Source organism: Panthera tigris, chromosome B1, assembly GCF_018350195.1.
Source record: "Panthera tigris isolate Pti1 chromosome B1, P.tigris_Pti1_mat1.1, whole genome shotgun sequence".
NCBI lineage: Eukaryota > Metazoa > Chordata > Mammalia > Carnivora > Felidae > Panthera > Panthera tigris.
In genome coordinates, this window is record NC_056663.1 from 37,463,395 (window position 1) to 37,489,245 (window position 25,851).

General features: G+C 36.1%; 1 protein-coding gene across 1 annotated transcript; it reads right to left on the bottom strand.

Annotated features, from left to right (window-relative positions):
• Positions 1 to 2,072: 2,072 nt before the first annotated feature.
• On the bottom strand, positions 2,073 to 25,851 carry ATP6V1B2 (ATPase H+ transporting V1 subunit B2). Its single transcript, XM_007093870.3, has 14 exons — positions 25,637 to 25,851; positions 18,871 to 18,926; positions 13,917 to 14,015; positions 13,071 to 13,164; positions 12,864 to 12,941; positions 12,273 to 12,412; positions 11,641 to 11,742; positions 11,192 to 11,289; positions 10,464 to 10,587; positions 8,719 to 8,869; positions 6,777 to 6,859; positions 5,447 to 5,551; positions 4,384 to 4,513; positions 2,073 to 2,347 (listed from the first exon to the last, which is right to left on the bottom strand). Exons 1-14 carry the CDS (start codon positions 25,770 to 25,772, stop codon positions 2,208 to 2,210), a joined length of 1,536 nt encoding a protein of 511 aa, XP_007093932.2. The 5' UTR covers positions 25,773 to 25,851; the 3' UTR covers positions 2,073 to 2,207.

Consider the following 25,851-nt stretch of genomic DNA (forward strand, 5'->3'; position numbering starts at 1 on the left):
TATCACTGGCACAAAAAGGTACATTAAGGGGCACCTGACTGGCTCAGTCAGAAAAGCATACGACTCTTGATGTTGAGGTGGCAAGTTCAAGCCCGTGTTGGGTGTGATTATTTAATTAAACTTAAAAAAAGGTACATTAATGTTTCCACTAAAAAGTAAGTAACAAGAGTTGTACTAAGTCAATGTTTCCTAAGTATTATGTAAGAATACTCAGTCAAATCTGCCTCAGTAAGAGTTTGTTAATAAAAGTGGTCTACAACGAGTGCCTATCAGGGACCGGGCACTGGCCATAGTCCTTTTAACAACCCTAAAAGGAACACAGAGTCAAAATTTTTAAAGACTAAACAAGGTCCCATGAATACTGGCAGAACCAGAATTAGAACACAGGTCTACCTAGTTCTTGCATGATTGGGTCCCTTCCTCCTCTATTATCTCCTAACAACTGCTTTGAAGAAGGGAGAGAAATGGAAGCCTCCATGATGCCACACCTTTGTCCTTAACCACCATGTTTTCTTTATATTCTGGATGTCTATTTAAGGTATTATTTGAAGCAAGTTTTGGCATGCTTCAATATGTGTTTCATTTTCTATTTATCATCCTCTTTCATCCATTGCAGATAGGTTCTAGAGGTCTTGAAAAATGTTTTAACAATGCTGTAAAACACTTGTAGTAACTCTCAAGCTTGAATCAAAACACAGTATGTTGGAAGATATATTACTGTGGAAAGAGCTTGGAAGGTAGAAAGGTCAGCCTGAAGACAGAAGGATATAAAACATGGGCCATATCCCTATAACACAGGAGGCTGGTGCACAACACTAGTTATGATGTTCAAAACTAAATCAGAGAGGTGATTATATATTATATATCCACTTGTTATTATTGTTTTTCTGATTAGAAGATACAGAGTCACTCTAGGTAACTTCCATTTAATTTAACATTTATTTTCATTTTATATCCAGATGTCACATTTTCTACATTAAAATATAATCATGCTGACTCCCCCCACCCCTACACCCTCAGAGAAAAAAGAACTTTACACAACTTGAAAGATGGAATGCACAGAGAAGTTGCTATTGCACCCAAGTAACAAAGAACACAAAGAGACTAAACAGTAGACATGGCAAAAGTGCATAGAAGACAGCTCAGGGCTCACAATAGGAAGGAGCGAGAATTAAAAGGCGAAAGCTTTTAAATGCTATCACTTGTATCACAAGATTAACCTGAAAAGGCAGAGATGGGTCAGAACACAGGACCAAATAGGGGGTCTTTCAAAGGCTGCTGTCAACAGAGTTTAAAATATCCATACACAGAAAAGCTTTCTCTTCCCCACCTTGCCCTCAGCGTCTGGTAAACACTTTAGAAACTTAAGCCACTGTCAGCATGTCAGAATGTAGAATGAATATGGGTTTTTCCTTCTTCTTTTATTATACCCCAACTCTTTCCAAGCAACAGTTCTATTAGTTATTTTAATTATGATTCCTCTGCAGGGAAACCCAGTAAGGATCATTAAGACAAGGCATCTCACTACTATCAGAGTGATGCCAGCTGTGCAAAAGCTGCAGGATTCTGTGTCACTCAGAGGGAGGGAGAACAGTAAAACACAGGATTCCCAACTCATATGGACTAAAGAGAAAAGGGAAACTCCTTTTCTAATCTAGTCATTAAGTAGGAAAAAGCAGGTGGAAAGTTAAACCATCTGCTTAGAGCAGCAGCACATACCTACGAGCACAGCAACAATCCAAAAACAAATGCTCAGGGAAAAGGCTCTTGGCTCTTCAGACAGGAGGCTTCTTTTAGACCTGATCCTGGACCTAACTTGGAGATCAAAGCGTTATAATTTCAGACAGTGATACTCTTGAGGGGGCTGAGAGATAAGGTAGAGGAGACCCAAATAATGAAGACATTATTAGGCAACTAACTGTACCACTATGTACAAACACACATCAGTAAGAAAAATTCACCTCCATCCCTGAAGCTACTTTAAAAAGAGCACTGATGACCTGGGTTTTCTCAACAGGGGATATTTTAAAGTCTGTTAGAAGTTTAAAACATTGCAACACTGGCACAGCATGTTACTATTCTTTGTTTTTAATTACAGGGTAACAAGGCAAACTCCAACACAGAGATGGGGGATTAGGGAGTGCAAAAGGAATAAAGAAAACAGAACACTATTTCACAAGTGTATCGAGCCAGCGATAAAGTAGCAGCTAATGCTTTGCAGAGTCTCGAGGATAAAATTCACTCAGGGTGCTCTGAGGGATTCTCTTCAGCATTTCTTTAGGGAAGATTCGGAGCAGTTGCCAGCCAATGTCCAAAGTCTCATAGACAGTGCGGTTTTCATAAGGTCCTTAGAAAAAAATGAGATTGAATGAGTAACGGTAAACTACTTACCACTTATCAGTGTTATTCATTATTTATGGCACAGTAGGGCTGTGAGCATCGAGTATAAACAAACAAACAAACAAAAAAAACAGAAACAAAGCAGTTAGGTCTCCTAAGACTGAAAGCAACCGAATGTGTAAATGAGGATACAGTTAAGTACCATCAGGAATCAGAGAAAAGGGAGAGAGGCCTGCAGGCCAGAGAGGGCAGTCTGGTGTGTGGGGGGACAACTTTTTGGATAACTGGGTAGGATCCTAAATACCTGGAGCAATGGAAACTAGACCCAGTATTCTGTCCAGAGATTACAAGAAAGGCACTTTTCTAGAAACAGAGGATGAATTTGAGGGAGGGTTGTACACACTGAGAAACCCTAAATGTCAACTAAATACCCTGAATAGGTCAGTCATTTTCAAAGTTGTTACTAATTATTTTTAATAGCAGAATCACTCTTATCCTCAAATAAATTTCATTTCTTGCCTGAAGAATCAGAGTGGCTGAAATTCTGGGTTCTTTTCTCTACTAAAAGAACTTCATTTTAATCTTTTTAAGGTACTATGATTCTGCATTAAAAAATTATCCACATTTTTTGGGGTTTAATGTTAATAAAAAATGCATCACATACATAGAAGAGTGCACAGATCCTAAGTGTATAGCGTGATGCATTATTCCAAAGAAAACACATTTGTTGTAAGTACCACTGAGGTCAAATATAGAGTATTAGCAGCATTAGCAGGTGGCAAAGGAGAGACCAATCAAAACAGCTTGAAAACCCTACATGTGCTATTTGATGAAAACCATTATAGAGCCTTTTTTACTAGAGGGACAATCAATAAAATTAGTAATAAATTTATTCTAGCAATGAGACGTAGAGTCAGGAAAAGTGATGAAAAAGCTGGCACTGATGACTAGGATGATGGGAAACGGGTATGGACTAGGCCTTAAGATGCAAAGTGTGGTCAGAGATCAGTAGCATCCACATTACCCAAGAAGTTGTCCAGATACAGAATCTCTAGCTCCATCTAGAACTACTGAATCAGAATGTCTAATTTAACAAGATCCCAGTTGATTCAAAAGTGTATTAAAATTTGAGAAACATTGGACTAATGTACTGTAATGGAAATGAAACCAGAATAGGATATCTTATTTATTGTTTATTTCCATTTATTTTGAAAGAACATGCACAAGCAGGGGAGGGGCAGAGAGAAAGGGAGAGAGAGAGAACTCCAAGCAGGCTCCGTGCTTAGGATATTTTAAATAAGAACACCACAAATTAATAAATATTTGGTCACTGGAGAATAAATGAATAAAAGTGAAGAATAATGCCCAATTACTGAGCTTGGGCTCAGTAGGACAATGCTCATGCAAGAGATAGATAAACTGAAAAGAGAACTGCTAGGCAGGTGTTCAGCAAAAAAACAAAAAACCCCAAAAAACTCTGGGTTCTGACCATGCTAAGCCTGAGGAGATGGCAGCATAAACAAAAGTATCGTAGTTGGTGATGTGGGATTAGAGCTTTAGAAAGAGGATGAGGATCCTACATAGCAATTTAGTCAACAGCATAAGAAAAAAGTTAAATCTAGAGGGAAAAAAAAAGCTCAGAAAGAACAGGAAGCTAAGCCTCTGAGAAGGAAGAGGAAGATAAGATATCAGAAAAGGAGATGAAAATAAGTGAATCAGAAAAGCCCCAAACCCCCAAAGCAAGAGGAGATCATTGCAGAGGGGTTAAGAGGAAGGAGAACCAGCAGTGGAGGCAGCAGAGCAGAAAGCCAGGTGAAAGAGAAGGAAAAATTCAGATGGGAGCTGAATGGATAATGGAGTTGAAGGCAAAGGGGAAGGAGCTTGAGGGCTAAGTGCAAAAAGACATGATAGACAATTGGAAGAACCTCTTCTCTACTCAGAAGGAAAATCATGTAGAGACCAATGTAAATTGTCCAGACTGGGAAAGAAGTCTTCAAAACTATATATGAGGTTTTTATATTTGTGAGAAAACAGTCATCTTACCCTGAGCAATAAAGTTCCTCTCAAACTTCTGCAGAAATTCCAAGTAAAGAAGATCATCTGAGGTAAGGGCTTCTTCTCCAACTACGGCTTTCATGGCTTGTACATCCTTACCAATAGCATAACATGCATACTAAAGAGAAGAAATGCTTATATGAATAGGGATAAGATTTTATAAATGTTAACAGTAATCTGGGCTATATATTTAGGAGTATTTCTATACCTATCTTCATGTAAGAGACCACAGAAGGAATTTCACATTATTTACAAACATAATTCACATAAAGTTCATATGAAAGTATAAGAAAAATTTTATTATAGTCTCACTGAGAAAGGAGTCTTCTGGCATGCAGTCCATAGGCACTACTAATATTCTCTAAAACATACACTTCCTCAACATTCAATGAGCTTACATTTTAATAGCATGTGAAGTCAGAACTCATACCACAAAGAAATCCATCTCAAAGTTCAGAAAAACTATTTGTGGTATGAGGTTTGCTTTTTTTTTTTAAAGTTCACTTATTTATTTTGAGAGAGAAAGTGTGATCAGAGGAAAGGAAGAGAGAGAGAAGTCCAAGCAGGATCAATGCTGTCAGCACAGAGCCCAATGTGGGGCCCGAACCCACAAACCATGAGATCATGACCTGAGCCAAAATCAAGAATCAGATGCTCAACTGGCTGAGTCACCCAGGTGCTCCTAGGCTTACCATTTCTACTTTAAGGTCAAAAGTATTTTTCTTTATGGTGCTTGGTGTACAATCTCATACAACTACAAAAACCAAGGACTTCACAGAATATACAAAGCTGTATCCCTTAGTGTTCTGGTGATTGCTTAAGATCTTAAGTAAGAAATTACAGTATCATTCAGGAATACTCTGGGGGAAAAAAAAAAGACTTGGTTCTAATGAATGATTATATATTCTACACATGCAACCTTTATTAAAGTTCTACTTGGATTGGGAGATAAGTACAGTGATATGGGAGAAAGATAAGAGGTGTAAGACAGCAAATGGACTAAGAAAGGTATTCATTTCTTTAAACCCCATCCTTAAGATGACATACATACCAGCTGGTTAGATACATCAGCATGATCCTTTCTGGTCATACCTTCTCCAATAGCAGACTTCATTAACCGTGATAAAGAGGGCAGCACATTAATAGGCGGGTAAATCTTGCACAGAACATGAGGAAAAAAAGTACATTTAAATACAAAATTCAAGATTTACTGGTAGTAAAGAAGCATTTTGAAACTCATTATTATCCCTTAAATTATATAAAACTGCATTATTTGTTTCCTAGTTAAGTTCTAATATCTTTTCCTAGCAAGAAAAGGAAGTGAGACTTTACGGCATAGTATTTCTTTTGAGAATCAAACTCAAAATGAAACCTACAAAAAAAAGTACAAGAGCATATTGAAAAACTAGAATTTTCAACATCTGCCTACAGTATCAAATCTAAATAGCCTTCTGAGCTCTATGTGATTCATATAATCACATATGAAATAAAAAGATTAACTAACAGTAAGTAATTCCACCCAAAAGCTGGTATTAGAAGCCACATCTATTACAAAACCATCAATCTTTTTTTGATTATTCAGCCATTAAAAAAAAATCTTGCCATTTACAACATGGATGGGCCTTGAAGGCATTATGCTAAGTGAAATAAGTCAGGCAGAAAAAGATAAATACTTTTATGTTCTCACTTATATGTGGAACCTAAAAAATCCAAACCCAAAAAACTGTGAGCTTACAGATATAGAAAGGAGACTGGTGGCTGCCTGAGATGGGCGCTGGGTGAAGGGAGTCAAAAGGTACAAATTTCCAGTTATAAAACAAGTAAGTCATAAAGATGTAATCCAGAGCGTGGTGACTACAGTGTGTATAATACTGCATTGCATATTTGAAAGTAGCCAGGTGGGTGGATTTGAAAGTTCTCATCATAAAGAAAAAGTGTTTTGTAACTATATGTATTGATGGATGGTAACTGGATTTACTGTCATCACCCTGCAATACATGTAAGTATCAAGTCATTACTTGGCACACCTAAAACTAATAAAATGTACTGTCACTGATACTGCAATAAAAAATAGAAAAATATATTTTTTTGTATTAATAATAAGACTGGTAGATTATACTATTATGGAATAGAATACCCAAGAAAGTTCTTTGAGAACTCTGACTCCATTTTAAGAAAAGTGGAAACTTCATTCTTAGTATTGGCATTCTTGTCCACAATAGGACTTAAGTATAGAGAAATGACAATTTTATAGCTGTATTATAAACAATTCAAGTTGACATTTTCTGACAAAATAATTCCTAAAAGCAAAGTCAAAGTCACTAAAGAGAAACTGAAGAATAGATTTGTAAGATTGACAGCACTGCTCAAATGTCAAATACCTGTCTATTGTGCAGCTGTCTGTCCACATAGATCTGTCCCTCTGTAATATATCCAGTCAAGTCAGGGATGGGGTGAGTGATATCTACCAGAGGAAAACATCTGACATTAAAGTGTCCATATCATATGAACAAACCCACAAGAAGTGAGAGTACATTACCTATAGCATTACATAAAATGGTGCTCTTTAGAATAATTTTCTGTGATAGAAAAGTTCTGTATCTGTGCTGTCCAATATGGTAGTCACCAGCCTAATGTGGCTACTGAGCACTTGAACTGTGGCTAATGTAAGCAAAAAACTTGATTTCAAATTTTACGTAATTTTAATTAACTTTAGAGTTTAAGCAGCCAAATGTAGCTAGAGGTTATCATATTGGTTGGTGTTATTTAGAGTTGCAGCACATGTATTGGGCATTTAAGGTCAATTAGCTGCATTCAGAAAAAGTACCATGTCTCCTAGTTATTTCTCTCCAAAATATAAATAAAATTCCATTTTAAACACAAAGTTCCCTGGCAGAAGTTTACCAATTTAATATATACTGAGAGAACATGCTTCGTTCATAAGCTATTTCAAGTGGATATGCACCATTTCAACACAGAAAGTATAGGAATGTTAGACAAGCAAACCACCACTATGCAGGCAGCACCAATAAAGTTCCACAAAGCAAGACGTTTTTAAGTTGGTTAAATGCATAAAGTAATTTTGTAGGTACTTTCTTGGAACAAGTATTTTCATGTGAGAGGCAGTATAGTGTGAATTATAAATTCAGACTGTCTAGGTTCTAAAGCTATCACTTCTTAACTTTAATAGGTTACTTTACCTCCCTGTGCCTCAGAGTAGAACATTTACCTCAAAACTGCTATGAGGAACAAATGAGGTAATACTTATAAAACACTGAAAACAGTGCTTACAGTGAGTTATTACTGATTCTGAAAATATTTTGTAAAAGTGCTTTTTAAGCATGGAGGTAAGGACAAAAAGGCAGTAACAGAAGAGGACTACTGAATGGTTTCACTCCCGAGCATACACTCACACAGGCATTGCACTGTGTACTTTCACAAAATAAGAGTCCTTTTTTTAATATTTAAATTCTAGTTAGTTAACATATAGTGTGGTATTGGTTTCAGGAGTAGAATTTAGTGATTTATCACTTACATATGACACCCAGTGTTCATCCCAACAAGTGCCCTCTTTAATGTCCATCACCCATCTACTCTGTCCCCTCACCCACCTCCCTTCCATTAAGAGTCTCCTATGGTTTGCCTCCCCCTCTAAAACAGAGTCATTTTTAAGCAGCCTTTGGTGATCACTCTGTCTCTAAAGTCTTGTGGCATTTCTTATTTGTGCTCTTCATTTGGCACTTAAGCTACCTTACTAGTACACATACATAAAAAATATCCAACTAGGTCAAGTAACTTACATTAAAGAGAGACTGAATTAAAAACACAAAAGGAATTCCTTATATCTAGATCTGTGTCCCCAATAATAGCAGTCACCCAGTAGTAATTTAATAAATGAAAATTGAAAATTTTAATTATAAAGAAAATTGTTTTTCTTCTTCCACAAAAGGATGATTATTATAGGCAGTTATCAAATGAAAAATTTTATTTAGAAACAAATCACTAAACTCTTGAAGGATAAACTCTCAAAAGGATTTCAACTCCAAAACAAATGAACACAGGGGAAAAAGGCTAACCAAGAAACAAACTCTTAACTATAGAAAACTGATGGTTATGGGAGGGGAGGTGGGGAGTGGGGGGAAATGGGTAAATTCTACACCTGAAAGTAATATTGCACTGTATGTTAACTAGCTGGAATTTAAATAAAAACTTTTTTTGGGGGGGGGGGCAGAATTTCAACTCAAAAAGGTAAATGTTCTTCTGTCTTAGAATCAAGTTCTTACAGTGATTAGGTGTGCTATAATTCAAAGACCAAAAGCTTACCATCATTAGGCATGGTGAGAATAGGGATTTGAGTAATGGAGCCATTTCTACCTTCCACTCGACCAGCACGTTCATATATTGTGGCTAAATCGGTGTACATGTAACCTGGGAAACCTCTTCGACCAGGAACTTCTTCCCTGGCTGCTGAAACCTGACAATAAGTCAAGAAGGAGAATATCACATACCAGAATATGAAAAGTAAGCTTAGTTAGAACATGTTTTCTTAAACATGCCCAATTACAATGTGGGAAGTATCCTCTTTTAATTTTAAACAGTCTCTAGAAGATGACTTAAAAACCTAGCAACACAAGTTCAGATTATTCTGTAACAAATATGTTGGGGGGGGGCAGAAGTTTTTCTTTTTTCTTGCTACAATCATATCACCATAATGCAAATCTTCAAATATGTTGCTAGAAAAAAATCTATAAATCAATCTATAAATTCTATAAATCAAAGGAAGTTATTTTAAAACTAAGAGAACATTCTTAGTTCACAAGATTTATTTCATGCCACGGATCTTGCCATATTTATGTAAGCTAACTAATGCTGAAAAGGTCAAAAGGAAAGGAAATACATACCAGGGATCATTTGATGCAGCTTACATATTTAATTTAATCCTCACAACAATCCTGTGAGGAAGGTAATGCTGTTAACTCCAGCTTACAGTTGGAATCAAGGGTTGGCTAAATAATTTCCCAAGATAACAGAGCCAGGAGTCCATTCATTACACAAAATAAGAATAGTTATAGTCTTTCTCTTAGAGACATGCACACTACAATATAGGCATATATATTAACCTACAACCACCAAGAATTCTAAAGTATTAAGCCCAACTTTTAGGTGTTACTTTGGCACCTCCAAAAGAGTGTGCTACAGTAGTGGTACTCAAAGCATGGTCTGCAGACCAGCTTTTATCAATGTGTAATGAGATAACACAGAAAGTAGAATAAGTATTTAAAAAACTGATGGCAATCTGACATCTGTTGAATCTAGTAAAAGTAAAATTCCAGGCTTGTAAGTTTATACCTTCTTTAAAATTTGCTAATAACTCATTTTAACTGTGCTTTAAAAAAGTACTGGTCTGTGATGGGTGGAAAAAAAAAACTCCTATGCTGAAAAAGCACTGCAATAGAATGAGATATGGTGATGGATCATAGGGAGTTTTAAGAAGCTGGGTATTTATACAGCATGTCTCTTCAGAAGTCCTTTTTCCCTTTTTACATGTTTAAAAGAGTAACTTACTCAAAATTTCAGTAACTTGTATTAGAACAAACACCCCAAACTTCTGGGTGGTAACTACGAAAATCTTAACATTGTTCCTAAAAAAACACTGAGTTTTCTGAAGGAAAAAGTTCTAAAGAGGGTGCTATCAGAGTATGCTGTTTTATTTAAATACTAACATTATTAAGAATGAAATTCTGAAAAGGGTTAAAAATTGACAATCTGGACAAAGAACATCCTAGGAGAATAACTGAATAAACAACTTGCATCATTTGCTCTCTTTTAGAATCAAGTCTTAAATGCATGGAGCTGGTTACAGTACGATAACTAGGCTAATAATTTAAATCTTATCCTATAATAATTTCAACTAGGTTAACAAAAAAAAAAGTTGTGTTTTCCTTTCCAATTAAGGTATTTTACTAATATGTGAGTGATGAAGCTTAAAAAAATGATTAAAGAAAAATAAAAACTTGTAAAGAGACAAGATAACTCTGAAAAATAATCCATTTTTAGAAAAAAGTTACCTCTCGAAGTGCTTCAGCATAAGAACTCATATCTGTTAGGATAACCAATACATGTTTTTCACATTGATAGGCCAGAAATTCGGCTGTGGTTAGAGCCAAGCGAGGAGTGATAATTCGCTCAATACTGAAATGGAACATTAAGTCCTTTGTTACTCAAATTAAAAGGCCAAAGACTAAACAACATGATTCTGGAAATAACAGTACAGTTTCCCTTCAAAGTTTTAAATAGATTGCAGAGGATAAAGCAATTATTACTTTAAAAGTTCTAAAGTAAGCAGTTATTTTATATATTTTTATAGTAAGAATTACTTAATGCTACAAAGTTAGATTATTTTAGAAACGGGCCCCTAATTTCTCAGAACTACATTGTTCTTAAAACAGAGAGAAACAGGGAGGGAAGAAATAGGCAAGGGCTAGGTTTCTCAAGTAAGAGGAAAAGATCACTTACTAGGTACTAGGTAATTTATATGTATTATCTCACTTAAAATGCACAACAGTATGAGACAAGTATTATTTGTCACATTTTATGAGAGAGACAACTGAACTTCAGAGCCAAGGTGATTAGCCCAAAGCCAATTAGCCAGCAAGAAGAGCTGAATTTAATTAAACACAGCTCTGCCATTCCTATCCCCATGTTGCTTTCACTGTAACGTTTTACTTCCCTTGGCTTAGTAACATTTTTGATCTAAAGCCTGAATGAGCAGAAAGAAATAGCTCTATTTACTTACGTTGGGTCATTAGCCAAGTTCAAAAAGAGGCAGACATTGTCCATTGAGCCATTTTCTTCAAAGTCAGATTTGAAGAACCGTGCAGTTTCCATGTTTACCTAAATAACAATGACTTCATCAGTGCAGGGAGAAGAAAAATTCTCAGTATTTATTTCTGATGAAGGCTAAGCTATGGATCTACACTGTTCCTTCTTTTAAAGTTTCAAGTACTCCCCAAAATTTCACAAAAGCCAACAGAGTAAAAACAGCCTGCTTTGGGTATAGAGAAAATTATTCTTAAATTTTGCAGTCAAGTGCTAAATTTTAATCCTGAGTTTACCCCAAAATGCCAAATTGCAACTTCTCTACCTAGAAATAAATCCAACAATGTCTGTGTTGTTTCTGCACTGTTTTAATAACATAAACAATTAATTTTATATGTCATATTAAAACAAAAAAATTATACTTACACCCATAGCAGCAAATACAATTGCAAAATTTTCCTCACTGTAGTCCACTACATCTTTGGATTTCTTTACCAAACCAGCCTGGCGACAGATTTGAGCTGCAATCTGATGACAAGTATAAACGAACTGAGTTGAAATCTAAAATTTTTACAACAAAATCGTTTTTATCCTAAACTTTTTGAAATTGGAATTATAAATGAAACGATGTTCTAAAGGACTTTACCCAAAAAAGTTTTTGTACTTTTTGCAAAGATTTGTAAGAGTAAGCAAGATAAACCTCATGCATGAAAAATACAATACTGTTGAAATGGGCAATGGGTACAAGTGAGTATTGCTGAAAACCCTTTATTTGGTTTCCTACTAACAGTGAAGCATTTGGAAATTCTCCCTTGTGATGAAGCGCCTGGGTAGCTCAGTTGGTTGAGTGTTCAGTTCGGGTCATGATCTCATAGTTTGTAGGATCGAGCCCCGCACTGGGCTCTGCACTGACAGTGTGGATAGATCCTGTTTGCGATTCTCTTTCTTCCCCTCTGCTGTTCCCCCCACTCGCAATAACAAGCTCTCAAAATAAATAAAACATTAAAAAAAAAAATCTCCCTTGTTAAATTTCACACAAAACAGATCCTAGTTCTCACCTCATTGTGTGGTAAGCCAGCAGCAGAGAAGATTGGAATTTTCTGCCCCCTAGCAATACTGTTCATGCCATCTATGGCTGAAATGCCAGTTTGAATCATCTCCTCTGGGTAGATTCGACACTGAGGATTGATAGGCTGGCCTAAAGTAGTTCCAAAAGATAACATTTAATACATTAAGACTATAGCCATATAAATAATTTCTTTCTACTCTTAAAGAATCAGTTATTTTTAAAAATCTGAAATTGTTTAAGTAACTTTTCCATTAAGTAACATTTCCAGTCTTTTGTAGACACAAAATATATGGTAGCAGAACTCAAGTTCCTAAAACAAAATAAATAAGAGAGAAATCCTAATTTCAAAATCCTTTACATTTCAAAGCTATTTATATTTCAGATATACCCTAGTGATATTTTATAATATCTTAAAATATTTTATATAAAATTTTAAGATTTCTAGAAAAAAATTAAATAATACAATTAATATGTATCACATTGTCTACTTAAAATATCAAAAAAAATCACTCTCTGACAAAGATATTATAAAATAGAGGCTATTTTCTTCAAAACACAGAAATCCATTTATTGCTCCTACCCATGATGTCAAGGAAGTCTTCAGCCAGTACAACAGGACCTCTATCGATAGGTTTTCCTGATCCATTGAATACCCTACCTGTAAAACAGTAACAAGACAGTACAGAGTGGACTATGACTCAAACAGTCATAATTTTTAAGAAAGACTCCATGGAAATATGTTTAAAAGAAAACAGATCTCTGCTCACAACGCATAACATCCATTTACCAAGCATATCCTCGGACACTGGTGTTCGGAGAATATCCCCAGTAAACTCACAAGATGTTTTTTTGGCATCTATACCTGAAGTCCCTTCAAATACCTATTGAGAAAGAAAAAGTAATCAGAAGAGTAAAAGGGATTTAGATCATAAGTACTTAAATATTATTTTTGTCTGTTAAACAGCCTATATAAAGTAAAATACATCAATGCATACTATTTTCATAATAAACAGAGAAATGTCCCTGGTGATGAACCAAACTGCCAACCTCTAAACCAAGGATTGTGCCTCTAGGCCAACTCCATCAAGCTAAGAATGTTGTTTACATTTTTAAAGTGTTTAAAAACAAAAAAAAGGAAAAGAAAGGAAGAGTAAGAATATGCATCACAGACCTTAGGTGGCCCCACAAAGCCTAAAAATTTACTATGTAGTCCTTTACAAAAATTTTGCTGATCCTTGCTCTATAGTACTTTTTAGAGGAACATGTTATTTGAGAAAGCTGGCATTTCTCATAATTGGTAACATTAAAAACTAGGTATTATACAAGACAATGAAATAAACAAACTCAGATCTTGTTTTGGTTTCATCCCATAAGCTATAAATTCTGTCTTTTCATCTTTCTCTTTCCATGTGATTATCTGCTTTGTTTTATTTAAAAAAAAAAAAGCCATTTATCAGTGGAGCTATTGGGCTAGAATGAATATAGATGCTGACATTTGGCAAGACAACAAGAAAAAATTTTTTCTACCAATAGCCAGTAATCAAGATATACTTACTCAATAATTGCTAGAAAAGACAAGACGTGTCCTTTAATGTTTTTGTTCAACTGGCCAGGTTTTGAAAATGATGCTTACCTGAACCACTGCTTTGGAACCACTAACTTCTAGAACTTGCCCACTTCTCTTCGTGCCATCCGGTAATGTCAAGTGGACAATCTCAGCGTATCTGGGAAACTGTATAAGAAAAAATAAAAGATCAATAACCAACTTTTAAAAGCTCCCCAAATTCCTCTGTATGCTTCTATCTCCATCATAGCATGTATGCATGTAAAATCTCCCCCAAAGGTATATACTGAGAGTTTATAACATCGTCAGGTAGTTTACATTCTTTAAACACTTAGCACCTGGTACATATACTGGTAAACACAGCATAAGGTACAGAGAAAGGTCTTAAATCCATAAAAACACAGCAATTAAATTTTTCTTCTCTGTGTATATGTCTTAAACTTTGAAACTAAAGAAAGGCACAAAACTTACAAATGACCACATTCCCAGTACTCAGAACTGACGTTTATTTCTGGGTTGTGTGTGTACTCACCCTTATACTTTGTGGGGAGGGGATAAAAATGCCAACTGAAAATAAGAAGATAAATGTTCCCCCTCAAACTCTCCTAACCAAGTATGTATGCCTCTTCCGTTTTTAATATTTTATTTTTTTTAAGTTAATTTTTGAGAGATAGAAAGAATGCATGCATGAGTAGGGGGCATAGAGAGAGGGAGAGAGACAATCCCAAGCAGGCTCCGCATTGTCAGCATAGAGCCACAGAGCCTGCTAAAGGACTCCAACTCATGAACTGAGATCATAACCTGAACCAAAACGAAGAGTCAGATGCTTAACCAACTGAGTCACCCAGGCACCCCCCACCACTTTTAATATTTTAAAATGCAGATTTCCCAGAAATATATTTTAGTGTTTTGTTTACATAAATGGCAACATATTATATATATCATCCTGAAGCTTTTCTTTTTCTTCACTTGATCTTATGTTTTAGATCTGTCATGGTAATACTTACCTCTTTTATCAACACAATCTATTGCAAAGTGCATCGCTCCCTGTGTGATGTGAAGGAAAACATCTCTCCATTAAACAATGGTGCATCACTGATTTTAAAACACTCTTTTAAAAATTTTATTTATTTTAATGTTTTTATTTTTGAGAGAGAAGAGAGAGCACATGCGAGTGGGGGGACAGAGAGAGAAGGAGGCAGAGGATCTGAAGCGAGCTCTGCGCTGAGAGCAGAGCCTGATATGGGGCTTGAACTCACAACCCATGAGATTATGACCTGAGCCCAACTTAGACACTTAACTGACTGAGCCACGCAGGTACCCATAAGACACCTGGGGATGCTAACATGTGAATAAATGGGCATCCCAAAATTAATGTTAAAACAAAACAAATGTAGTTAAAATCAAATGACACCACATTTTATTCAAGGTTATTCCAAATTTACACTATTACAAATATGCTACAAGAGCATTCTTGCACGCAGCTCCTCATGCAAGTGGGTTTTCCATAAGGTATTTGGTTACCAAGTGATGGGCTAGAGGCTGTGCCCATTTTCTCTAAATTTTCATACTACTCTACAAAGGAACTGTATTTTTTTAAGATCTCCCTAGCAGTATACAAAACTATCTTTTCCCTGTATTTGTGCCAATCTTTTATTATTTGAACTTTAATTTTTGCCATTTTAATGAAGTAAAAAATAGCATCTTTTCAATATGTATTTTCCAGATTCTCCTAATATGGAACAGCTTTTCATTTCCATTGACAATTAAGACTTCATTACCTATGATTGGCTTATATCTCTTCTTCACTTTTCAAATGGATCTGTTTTTTCTTTGATTTGTAGGAGTCTTATAGGTACTGGATATTAATCCTTCTGTAAGTATGTGGTTCTACTGTTTCTTGTCTTTTAATTTTCTTTATGGTATCATATCAAAACTTTTTATGTAAGAAAATAACTTGTCTTCCTTTATGTTGGTGCCTTTTGTGTCTGGTTTAGGAAAGAAAATCATCTAATCTAAGTCGTACAAATAGTCTTCAATTTTGTCTTCTAGTAAGTTTTTCAGGTTTAGGCTAACTTTAATCCAATTGCCTTTGTTTGTGGTATCCATTTTTTTTCTCATTTTTATTCTTTTTTCACATAGAAAGCCAATTACCCCAAAAATATTTATGCAGCACAAATGTCCCCCATTGACTTGCAATGCTGCTTTTATCATTTACCAAGTCACAATCTGCACTGTGACAAGAGTTGGTTTGAGGGAGCTTAATTTTGCTCCATTGATAACAATTGCTTATGCCTGCACCAAATTTTTATTTGTAATTTCTCTCTGATTCTGTTGCCTGAGAAGAATCAGTATCTTGCCTATTCTGAGTCTTTTCATTAATGAACATGGAATCTCCACTTATTTTAAGTCTTCCTTTTTGTCTTCCAACAAAGTTTTAAGGTTTTCTGTAAATAAGGAGTTCTGCCACATACAACACTCCTGATTTCTATAGACTGATTCTTGTATCCAGCAACTCTGTGTTACACCATTGTTTCTAGTAGTTTGCCTACTGAATGACTTGGGTTTTAGTTAATGGTATTATCAAGAAATAATGACACCTGTGCCTTTCCTCTAATACCTTTATACTCTTCTTTGTTTTAGCCACAGCACTGGTCAGGTTCCAAGTACAAAGATAGAAAATGGTGGTGACAACTAGGCATCCTCAGCTTTTTCCTGATTTAAATGGGAATGTTATTCGAGTCTCTCCTTAAGTATGTTGTTTGCTGTAGGTTATGGTAAATATCCTTTAAGAGGTTAAAACCTTTTGTTTTTGTAGAAATGAGTAATTTTATCACCTTTTCTTTATTAATTTAGAGGAGCACAAGCACTTTCTAGTTTGATCCATAAATGAGCTGAATTAAGCTAAATGACTGATATATTTCCTAACATTAAATTATCTTTGTATTAATGGGACAAACTCTACTTTGTCACAATTCTATGGATTTTTTACATACTCATTTTTGCTAATCTCCAATACATGACTATTAAAAATTTATTAAAAATTTTGGAATCCGTATTTATAAGCGAGGATAGTTGTCTTTTTTTCTTTTCCACTACTACCCTTTGTCTGGTATGGAAGCCAAAGATGTGCCAGTTTCATAAAATGAATTGAGCAGTCTCCATCTTCTTCTTTTCTGACACAATTTGCATAAAATTATCTGTTCTTTAACCTTTAAATTCTAAAAGCTACTCTAAATGTGGTGTTATAAAGCCATTTCTACAACTACATATATTTACCAGTTTTTCCTCAGCTGGAGCAAACATCAATGAAACTTTTTGATCACTCTTAAAATTACTTCCTGAAAGATATTTTCTGAAGTCCTTCTCAGGGCACCTGGGTGGCTCAGTCACTTAAGCATCTGACTCAATTTCGACTCAGGTCCTATCTCACAGTTCGTGAGATCGAATCCCAAGTCAGGCTCTATGCTGACAGTGGCGTCTGCTTGGGATTTTCTCTCTCCATCTGTCTCTGCCTCTCCTCAGCTTGTGTACGTACATGTGCTCTCTCTCAAAATAAATACACTTAAAAATAAAAATCCTTTTTGTTACCGACTCTTATAGCATCCCACACTTAGCCTTCATAGCAATACTAACTAGATATTTATATATATATGTATTATATTTGCTTCTCCACTACATGATGCTCCACGGGGGAGGGCCCATTGTTCACCATCATATCTTCTGTTCTGAGCTCAGCGCTTAACATAATTGAAATGTGAATATTTTTAATTGTTTTCAATAACATTTATAATGAGTCAAAAATGTTATCTAACAGAAAAAAAAAGGAGAAATAAAGGATAAAAAAAAAAAAAAGAAAACATCCAATCTTTTCCTCAAAAATAAAAGTGTAGGCTCCACTTCACAAAACATTAATGGGCACCTGCCTACACCCTGCACAAACTGAGTGCAATAAATTAAGGCTTTAAATCAAATTGCAGACTAGCATGAGACTGTGGCCAGAAGATGCGTTTGTTATGCTTAATCTTAAGGTTAAAATTTGTAAAGGAACCTTGTCATGCATAAAAATATAATCTTAGTGATAAAGCTGAAGAGACAATGCACTTTGCCCTTTCTTTGAGGAAATGTTTTCCGATTTATTTTCTGCTTCCAGAGAGGTCACATGTCAAACATATTTCCACCATTACTTCTCCCAACAAACTAATAATTGTGTGCTTCTCCCCTAATCCACCCCAACACCAACCAATACAGAATTATTGTTCTAGAGAGTATACTACATAAATTATTTTCTTGCAAAATATTTTGATCATACAGCTCAGGTAGGAGGCTTTCCCTAGGATATTCAATTATAGTCTATATCCTATGCCTCTTTTTCTATAATAACAGTAATAGTGTTTTTAATTCTTAAGCATAGGTGTAGCTAAATAACCAATATGTAACTAAAGATCCTTACAACAGACTGAGTAAGTAAAAACTGTTCTTTAGAGTTTCAGTCACTGCTGAGATAACCTGTTCTTGTTTATCATTACTTGAAAACCAGTGTCAGGCCCTCAAAGATAAAAGTAACTTTGTTTATTCACTCAAAGACCTTAAAATTTAGTAAAGAAGACAAATACTATTAACAAATAAGTATAACACATGGCAGTCTATGACAACAGCCAAAAGATATCACATAGCTAATAATGATCTATAGGTTATAAAACACATTCATAGATTACTGTTGTTTTTCCTCAATAAACCTATGAGGTAGGATTGACACCGCTCCCCAATTTTCTCTTTCTTCTTTTTTTTTTTAATTTTGCAAATGAGGAATTCTAGGCCATAAACAGAATCCACAGTAGATCCACTACTGGAATCCAATATTCTGTCTTTTGATTTTAAAACTAGTCTCCTAGATAGCACTGACATTCAGACCAAAGAATGGCTTAAAAACAGTAACACAAAATTTAAAGTGTGCTGAACAGGACTTAATGCCATGTCTTTAATTACATAAATGTTTAAATGATAATCATAGTGGTATTACCTTAACATGATCTAAGATCACTAGTGGACCATTGACTCCTGATACTGTCTTGTACGCTGGAAAGAAACACAGAAGAGTCAGCTTTAGTCAAAGAGGACAACAACCCACAATTGTCTCTGTAGTATTACCAAAAAGCTCCTCTCTACTGCACCTATTATAATATGGAGCAGTGAAACAGTTAAAAACTTTTCATTGAATTTGTGAAATATGCCTGTGCCTGTACAACTTTTCATAATCCATCCTCATCCAACCAAAAACATTTTGTGTTCTTACTGTAAGTCACTTTATTTTATGGACCCAGGACACAAAAACAAAGATGGCATAGAGGGGCAGAGCTCTTTCACAAGTTCCCAGTTTTATATGGAGAAGTGGGGAGAGTTAAGGGCTATAACAGACATAGAGGGTTTGTGGGAGCACAGGAAAAACCTAGCAGTTCTTACTTCAAAGAGAAAAGATAATGCTTTAAATAAGAGGTGGCACTTAACAAAGTAGATAAGGAAGGGAAAGGAAGTCCTCAACAACTTTAAACACAAATGACAAAACTCACAAAGGAAATCTGAGAAAATGTAATCTGTGAGGTAAAAAGCCATAATTAAATGATGTCATAAAAATTACAGGGAAAAGAACTTTAGGAAGTGGGGAGTAGGCAATGGAAGAGGTCAAATAAGATCTTTTTTTTTTTCTTAGAAAAAGTAAAATGTTACTGTCAGTTTAGAGGCCTGTATTTTTCTACTGCAAATTATTCTCTAGGAATAAACTACCAGCCAATAAGGTACTACCCAAATCCTTCATTTCAGAAAGGAGCCAGCTATCCTACACCGACAAACATGTCAAATGTAACGCTATTTAGGTATAAAACAGAACACTCAGGAGACAATAATTCTAATCTCAGAATTAACTAAATTTCATAATCAGAACAGCTGAAAAAATGAAATAAATGAAGAAAACTTAATACAAGGCTTTAAATACATTTTAAGAAATTGTCATCTGAGAATTTTTCATTTGCTTCATTTCTTGTGAGGTCTTGGGATGGAGATTTTTGGCACAAATATAGACTTCCAAGAATGAGGAAACCATTTAATATAACTAGTCTGTCCACTCAAGGGGGTTAAAAACTTGAAAACAATTTCTTCAACCAGAAAGCAAGCACCCTGGGACAAATGCTGGAAGCAGGAAAGCACTATCAGGGGCATTTGTCTTTCATGCTCATAGGACATTTAAACCTGATACCAAATATTTGCTTGAATATCTGTAATTGTAATTATCTCAACAGAGGGCCCCAAATGACTTTTTTAACCTTGGATAATAAAAACCAAGTCACAAATTTAAAAAGCTAAGTTACTTGAATGGATGGTAATGTAAAACAATTAATCCAATTCCCTTCAAATTACAGAAACAGAAAAAAAGAGGCTTTTTATGAAAATCCTCCCCACTATATGAAAATAATCTGATACTCTTAAAAATAATTCCTACTCCTAAAAAAAATTAATTTTTCTCATTTTGAGTGAACTTGAACATTCAGTTTTTCAATGACTTTCTAAAACTATGTAGAAATGCAAAGGGAGCTACATCTGAAACATGTTTTCCTAGAACACAGCTTTTAAAAATATAGGAACGGGGCGCCTGGGTGGCTCAGTCGGTTGAGCGGCCTACTTCGGCTCAGGTCATGATCTCACGGTCCGTGAGTTCAAGCCCCGCGTCGGGCTCTGTGCTGACAGCTCGGAGCCTGGAGCCTGTTTCGGATTCTGTGTCTCCCTCTCTCTGACCCTCCCCCGTTCATGCTCTGTCTCTCTCTGTCTCAAAGATAAATAAATGTTAAAAAATAAAATAAAAAAAAAATATAGGAACAACACATTTTCAAAACCTTCACTTAGTCAGGGATAAGAGGAGGGTCTCAGCTGGTGGGCTGGGGGTGAGGATCTAGTTTTGAGATTTATAGGCAACTATGTTTTAACTTTATTTTTTTAATGTTTATTTGAGAGAGAGAGAGAGAGAGAGAGAGACAGAGACAGAGAGACAGAGAGCAAGCAAGTGAGCACACAAGCAGGGCAGGGGCAGAGAGTCGGAGACACAGAATCCAAAGCAGGCTCAGGCTCCGTGCTGTCAGCGCAGAGCCCCAACGCAAGGCTAGAACCCAACAACTGTGAGATCATGACCTGAGCCAAAGTCAGAAAGAAGCTTAACCAACTGGGCCATCCAGGTGCTCCTAGAGGCAACTGTTTTGAATAAAATGTAACCAACAAAATTCTTCAGATTCTGAAAATTCTCTCTACTTTTTCACCAAGATTGGCATCTTCTCTGAACTTTTAGCCTCCGCAACCAGATCCTTCAGAATCTCACGTTTAAATTCAAGCTCATTTCAAATTATGAAGTTTTGCCAGTCACAAGCAAAAGCCTGACCAAGAAAAAGAAACACTAGTCATTGTTTTTGCTGGAAACAATGAATCAAGTTGACTTCTATTACAGAAAATTCTATTTCATCAAAAGCAGTCTCTAAATTTGCAACAATGTACATACTTTAAAAAGTCTATAAATAACCATTCAAATTAATTGTTTAATACCAACACCACCAATATACAGTTAATAAGTAATTGTCAGGAATTCTCACTTAATCTCCATTAACAGATCAGAGTTAACGAATATTATTCCAAGTTTTAGAAGAGAAAAAGGACTCTCAGATAAGTAGTCAAGTAACTTGACAAGGATCTGAACTTTTTTTTTTTTTTTTTTTTTAAAGTGTATTTAGTTTGAGAGAGGGGGAGAGAGAGAGATTAAATCCTAAGCAGGCTCTGTGCTAACAGTTCAGAGCTCGAACCCAGGATCCCTGAGATCACGAGCTGAAACGAAATCAAGAGTTGGATGCTTAACTGACTGAGCCACCCAGGTGCCCCAAGAATCTGAACTTATATATAGCCTGGACCCAGAGCCACTTGTTCTTTTAACTCTGTACTGCAGCTCAAATTCCAAAACTGAACTGGTTGTTTTCCGTGGTCTGGTACACTCTTGTAATTATTAGTAAGACTTAAGTAGCTATACCACTCAAAACAATTTCACAAGTCTGCAACTTTAGCTATGAAAAAGTAAGTTATTGTTGCTATTTAATGCACTGGACAATACTTCTCTTGTGTCTAAATTTTGTCACTACTGCTACACAGTCTTTCTACAATGGCATATAGCCACTGGCAGAGTGGGAGAATCTAATGGAGATGCTTACTTCTTTCCCCTCACTGGAAAGCTTAAAAAATGCAAGGAGACTACTTCAGATACAAATCAGAGCTTAAGCAACATCTTGATTTAAATTAAACTGACATATACAAACCGAACAAATAAAAGCTATAACCCAAACTAAATAAAAATATTACCAAACTTTACATTTAGAGAGTGTTTCACACTATACAGTGTGTCGTCAGAGAAGTTACCTCATTTCAGATTCACAAAATGCTGGGAGATCAGCAAGGCTGATAAAGCCACTCTACACTTAAACTAAGGCTCTGACAAATTTGTTACTAAATGTAAGAACCGGACTTAGAATTGGATTTTTGGTTTGTTTGGCTTTTTCTCCCCCTAATTCTAAGGTTGGTATTCTATGACCCTGTATTTCTGAACTTAGTCTCCTATATAATTTAATAAATATAGAGGTGACACAATTCCTAGCATTTTGACTACAAACAGGTACTATAAGACAGTTTATATATACCAACTATAGCTCTTTTCCATAATAAAACTATTTTTAAAAAATACAAGCAGAGAAAATGATACCAAACACTACTTTTTACCTCTCAACAGTGTTTACCCAGCCTTCCTCACAATTACTATTAACAGCCCAAAGCAGAGAGAAAAGTTTAGAGTAAGGCTGCCAAAGACATCAAGCTGCTCTACGAAAAGTCAAAACCTATTCACAAATTATATAAACATTTGTATTTACCAAAATAATGACCACTCTTATGAAAATTCCCAGATGAGTAAGTTGAGTCTGCAGGGGATATTCAGAACTTCTGACAACATAGATACATGTTTACATTACATGTTGAACACATTACATCTTTGATCCTTAACTATCAAGCAAGTACTATCAAGTAATATTTATGGAGTAATATTTTAAAATCAAAATTTACAAAGGTTTTAAGAAGCACTTATTTTGTCAGATGACATCCTCTTCCTCCTGCAGGATATGATATTGTTCAACACTAGTAACACCACTTAATGATTGTGAAATTTTCAGAGAAAATTAGACAGTCATTGCATAATACCAGATCCAGTGCTCTAGCCTCCACTTTATTAGCAAAACAAAAACCCTAAGCAATCATCTTCTATTATGCAAGAATAGTAGAGACCCACACCCTGACAGGTGGGTACTGAGAGGTTCTAAAAAAAGGCAAACTGATAATTCCTTTACTTGACTTTTCACTGAGGCTAACTCTGCTCTATGAACTAGGAAACATAAGGTTAGTTCTGAGGCTAACTCTGCACCATGAAATAAACTTAAGGTTAGCTCTGATCTAAGTAAGGTCTTAAGAACAATAGAGATTATCTAATTCAAAATGTTCAGTGTATAAAAGTTCTATATGTATTACTGAATTTTGCTCACAATTTAAAAGAAAATTAAGTTTTCTTTCCTTGTGATTAGAAATTCAACTAAAATGCTCATGATTACTTCAAGGCTGTATATCTCATTTTCCATTTCTCGTTAACAGACCCATAATTGTGATGCTGTTTTAAAACAGGATCGAATTTTTACAGTGGAACTGCCGAATTAGTTCCACTCCTTTATTCAAAAAGCACACATTAAATTACTATAATAACATATCACCTAAGGTGGTATAATCAATCTTTAGAAAAATTAAGAAGTTAATCAATATTTACTCAGAAGCAATTAAAACTGTGGGACTAGAATCAAGAATATGGCAATATAAGAAAAGGATGATATTCAAATATAGTTAACTGTTAGCCTAAATTCAGTATCATTTATGCTTTTCAGAATAACCCAGACACAGAAGGGCAACTCAAATAAGTGTCCCAACTCCCTACTCTGATTCCACCCACATTAAGAATCTCCTAAACTATTAAAACAAGGGGTTTAAATGCAGGTTATCAAACAATTACAAGACACCTTCTATGTGTCAAGCACCTTGCTACACTGAGGATACAAAAAGGATTCCTGAGGTTCAGTTTTAAGCATTATATTGTAACAATTCTGTCAGGAGGCATCTCCTCTGGAGTTCTTTAGCGCTGGCTAAGCACACAAAGAATAGTGAAAAACCATACTCATCTCTCTTAAGGATTAACAACCATGTTTTAAACAATTTTATTATTTCAGTTGATACTCTCTGAATTAACACTGAAAGAAAAATTATATGGAAACTATTGCACCCTTATAATCTTTTCCTACAAGTCACTAATGTTTACCTGCTCTACCCAGAAAAGCAAAGCATGCAAATGCAATTCATAAAATAAAATGTGTAATTGTTGGGTATAAATTTATTGTCAAAATCTATATAATGTAAAAAGCACATTTTAGTAAACCATGGAATCAACTGTGTTTTCCTCTTCCACTCACTGCAGTGCTGTCATATGACCTAGTGATAGATCAGGATAGGATTAGTCAGACTGGAGAGCCCTAGACTGGAACCCTTCATTTGAAATTTTTTTTAACCAAAGAGCCACCCACAAACAGGCATTCTGGCAATTAACCAGTGCAAACATTGTCTCACCACCTGGGGAAACATCAGGTGCTTCCCCAGGTTTTAAAAAGAGTCAATTTCCAGGGCTGATCCCTATTCCTAAGGAAGCTGTGAAGACATCTGATGCTACACAACTGTACTGTTTAGTAATAAAAATAAATAAATAAATAAACATTTCTTTTGGTAGTCCACTTAAAACATGGTTTATTAAGGCAGGTTTTTTTTACAGTCACAACAACACTTAAACATGCATATGTATGATATGCTTTGCACATAGACTATATAATACGGGCAAAGCTGCTTGGCTTCCCCAGGATATCCTTGCACTCAATCGTGTTAGGTTTAACTCATCAGTAAATGAAGAGACAATGGTAGAAAAGGGCCCAGAGAAAATTAAGAAACGGAATTTTAATTCCTGCTTTGCCAATCATTTAAGCATTTAAAGTCTGGAAGTCGTGTACTTCCCAGACTGTAAGCTTCACACTGTAAAATGAGAGCGTTAGACTAGATGACCTGCAGAATACTTTTCAGCTGTAGCATTCTCTGATATCAAGGTGTCCTCCCGTGGAGCAGCCCTTCCACAAAACATCTCCCTCTGGCTGTGGGCCTGACCTCCATCAAGTAAAAGCCAGACCACGTCAGCGATGGCATTACAGAGTCTCCCTAGGCAGGAACTCCAGACTACCCCTAAAGGTCTATACCAGAGGGAGGAGAGGGTACATATCCAAATGATACGGGGCAGGGGCAGCTGAAGACTGAAGTCACAAGAAGCGGCCTTGCCTCAGAAACAGGAAGCAAGTGCCTGATTAAGCTCCAGTCTAGGGAAGTTGGAGAGGGCGGGGCAAATAGCCCGGAGCCCACCACCCCCAGGAAAAAGTTCCTGGCGGTTCTCTTGCCCTTGGCCTACCTATGTTACGAAAACGTTAGGTACACTCATATCTCCTTCTAAGAACAGACTTTTGGGTCAGGGTAGGGGCGGTGAGAGAGGAAAAAATAAATCCCCCCTCCCCCGCTAAGCAGGTGAATGAGAGCACGGGACTGGGTAAGGAGCAAAAACAAGATTCGTCTTATTCTCTGATACTCACTGAGGCGAGGCTGGGAAAGGTAGTTCCGGCTAACTGCCAGCGCTTGCTCCCGAGATCCCACCACCGGCCTGCTGGTGGGCATGGGTAGCTCGGGTGCGGCCCCGTTCACGATTCCCCGCATCGCCCGCAGCGCCATCTTGTCTCCTCCGTCCCTACTGGCCCCGCAGCTGCCCAGCGCAGGCGCACATATAGCAAGGGCGGATGGTGTGCCTGGC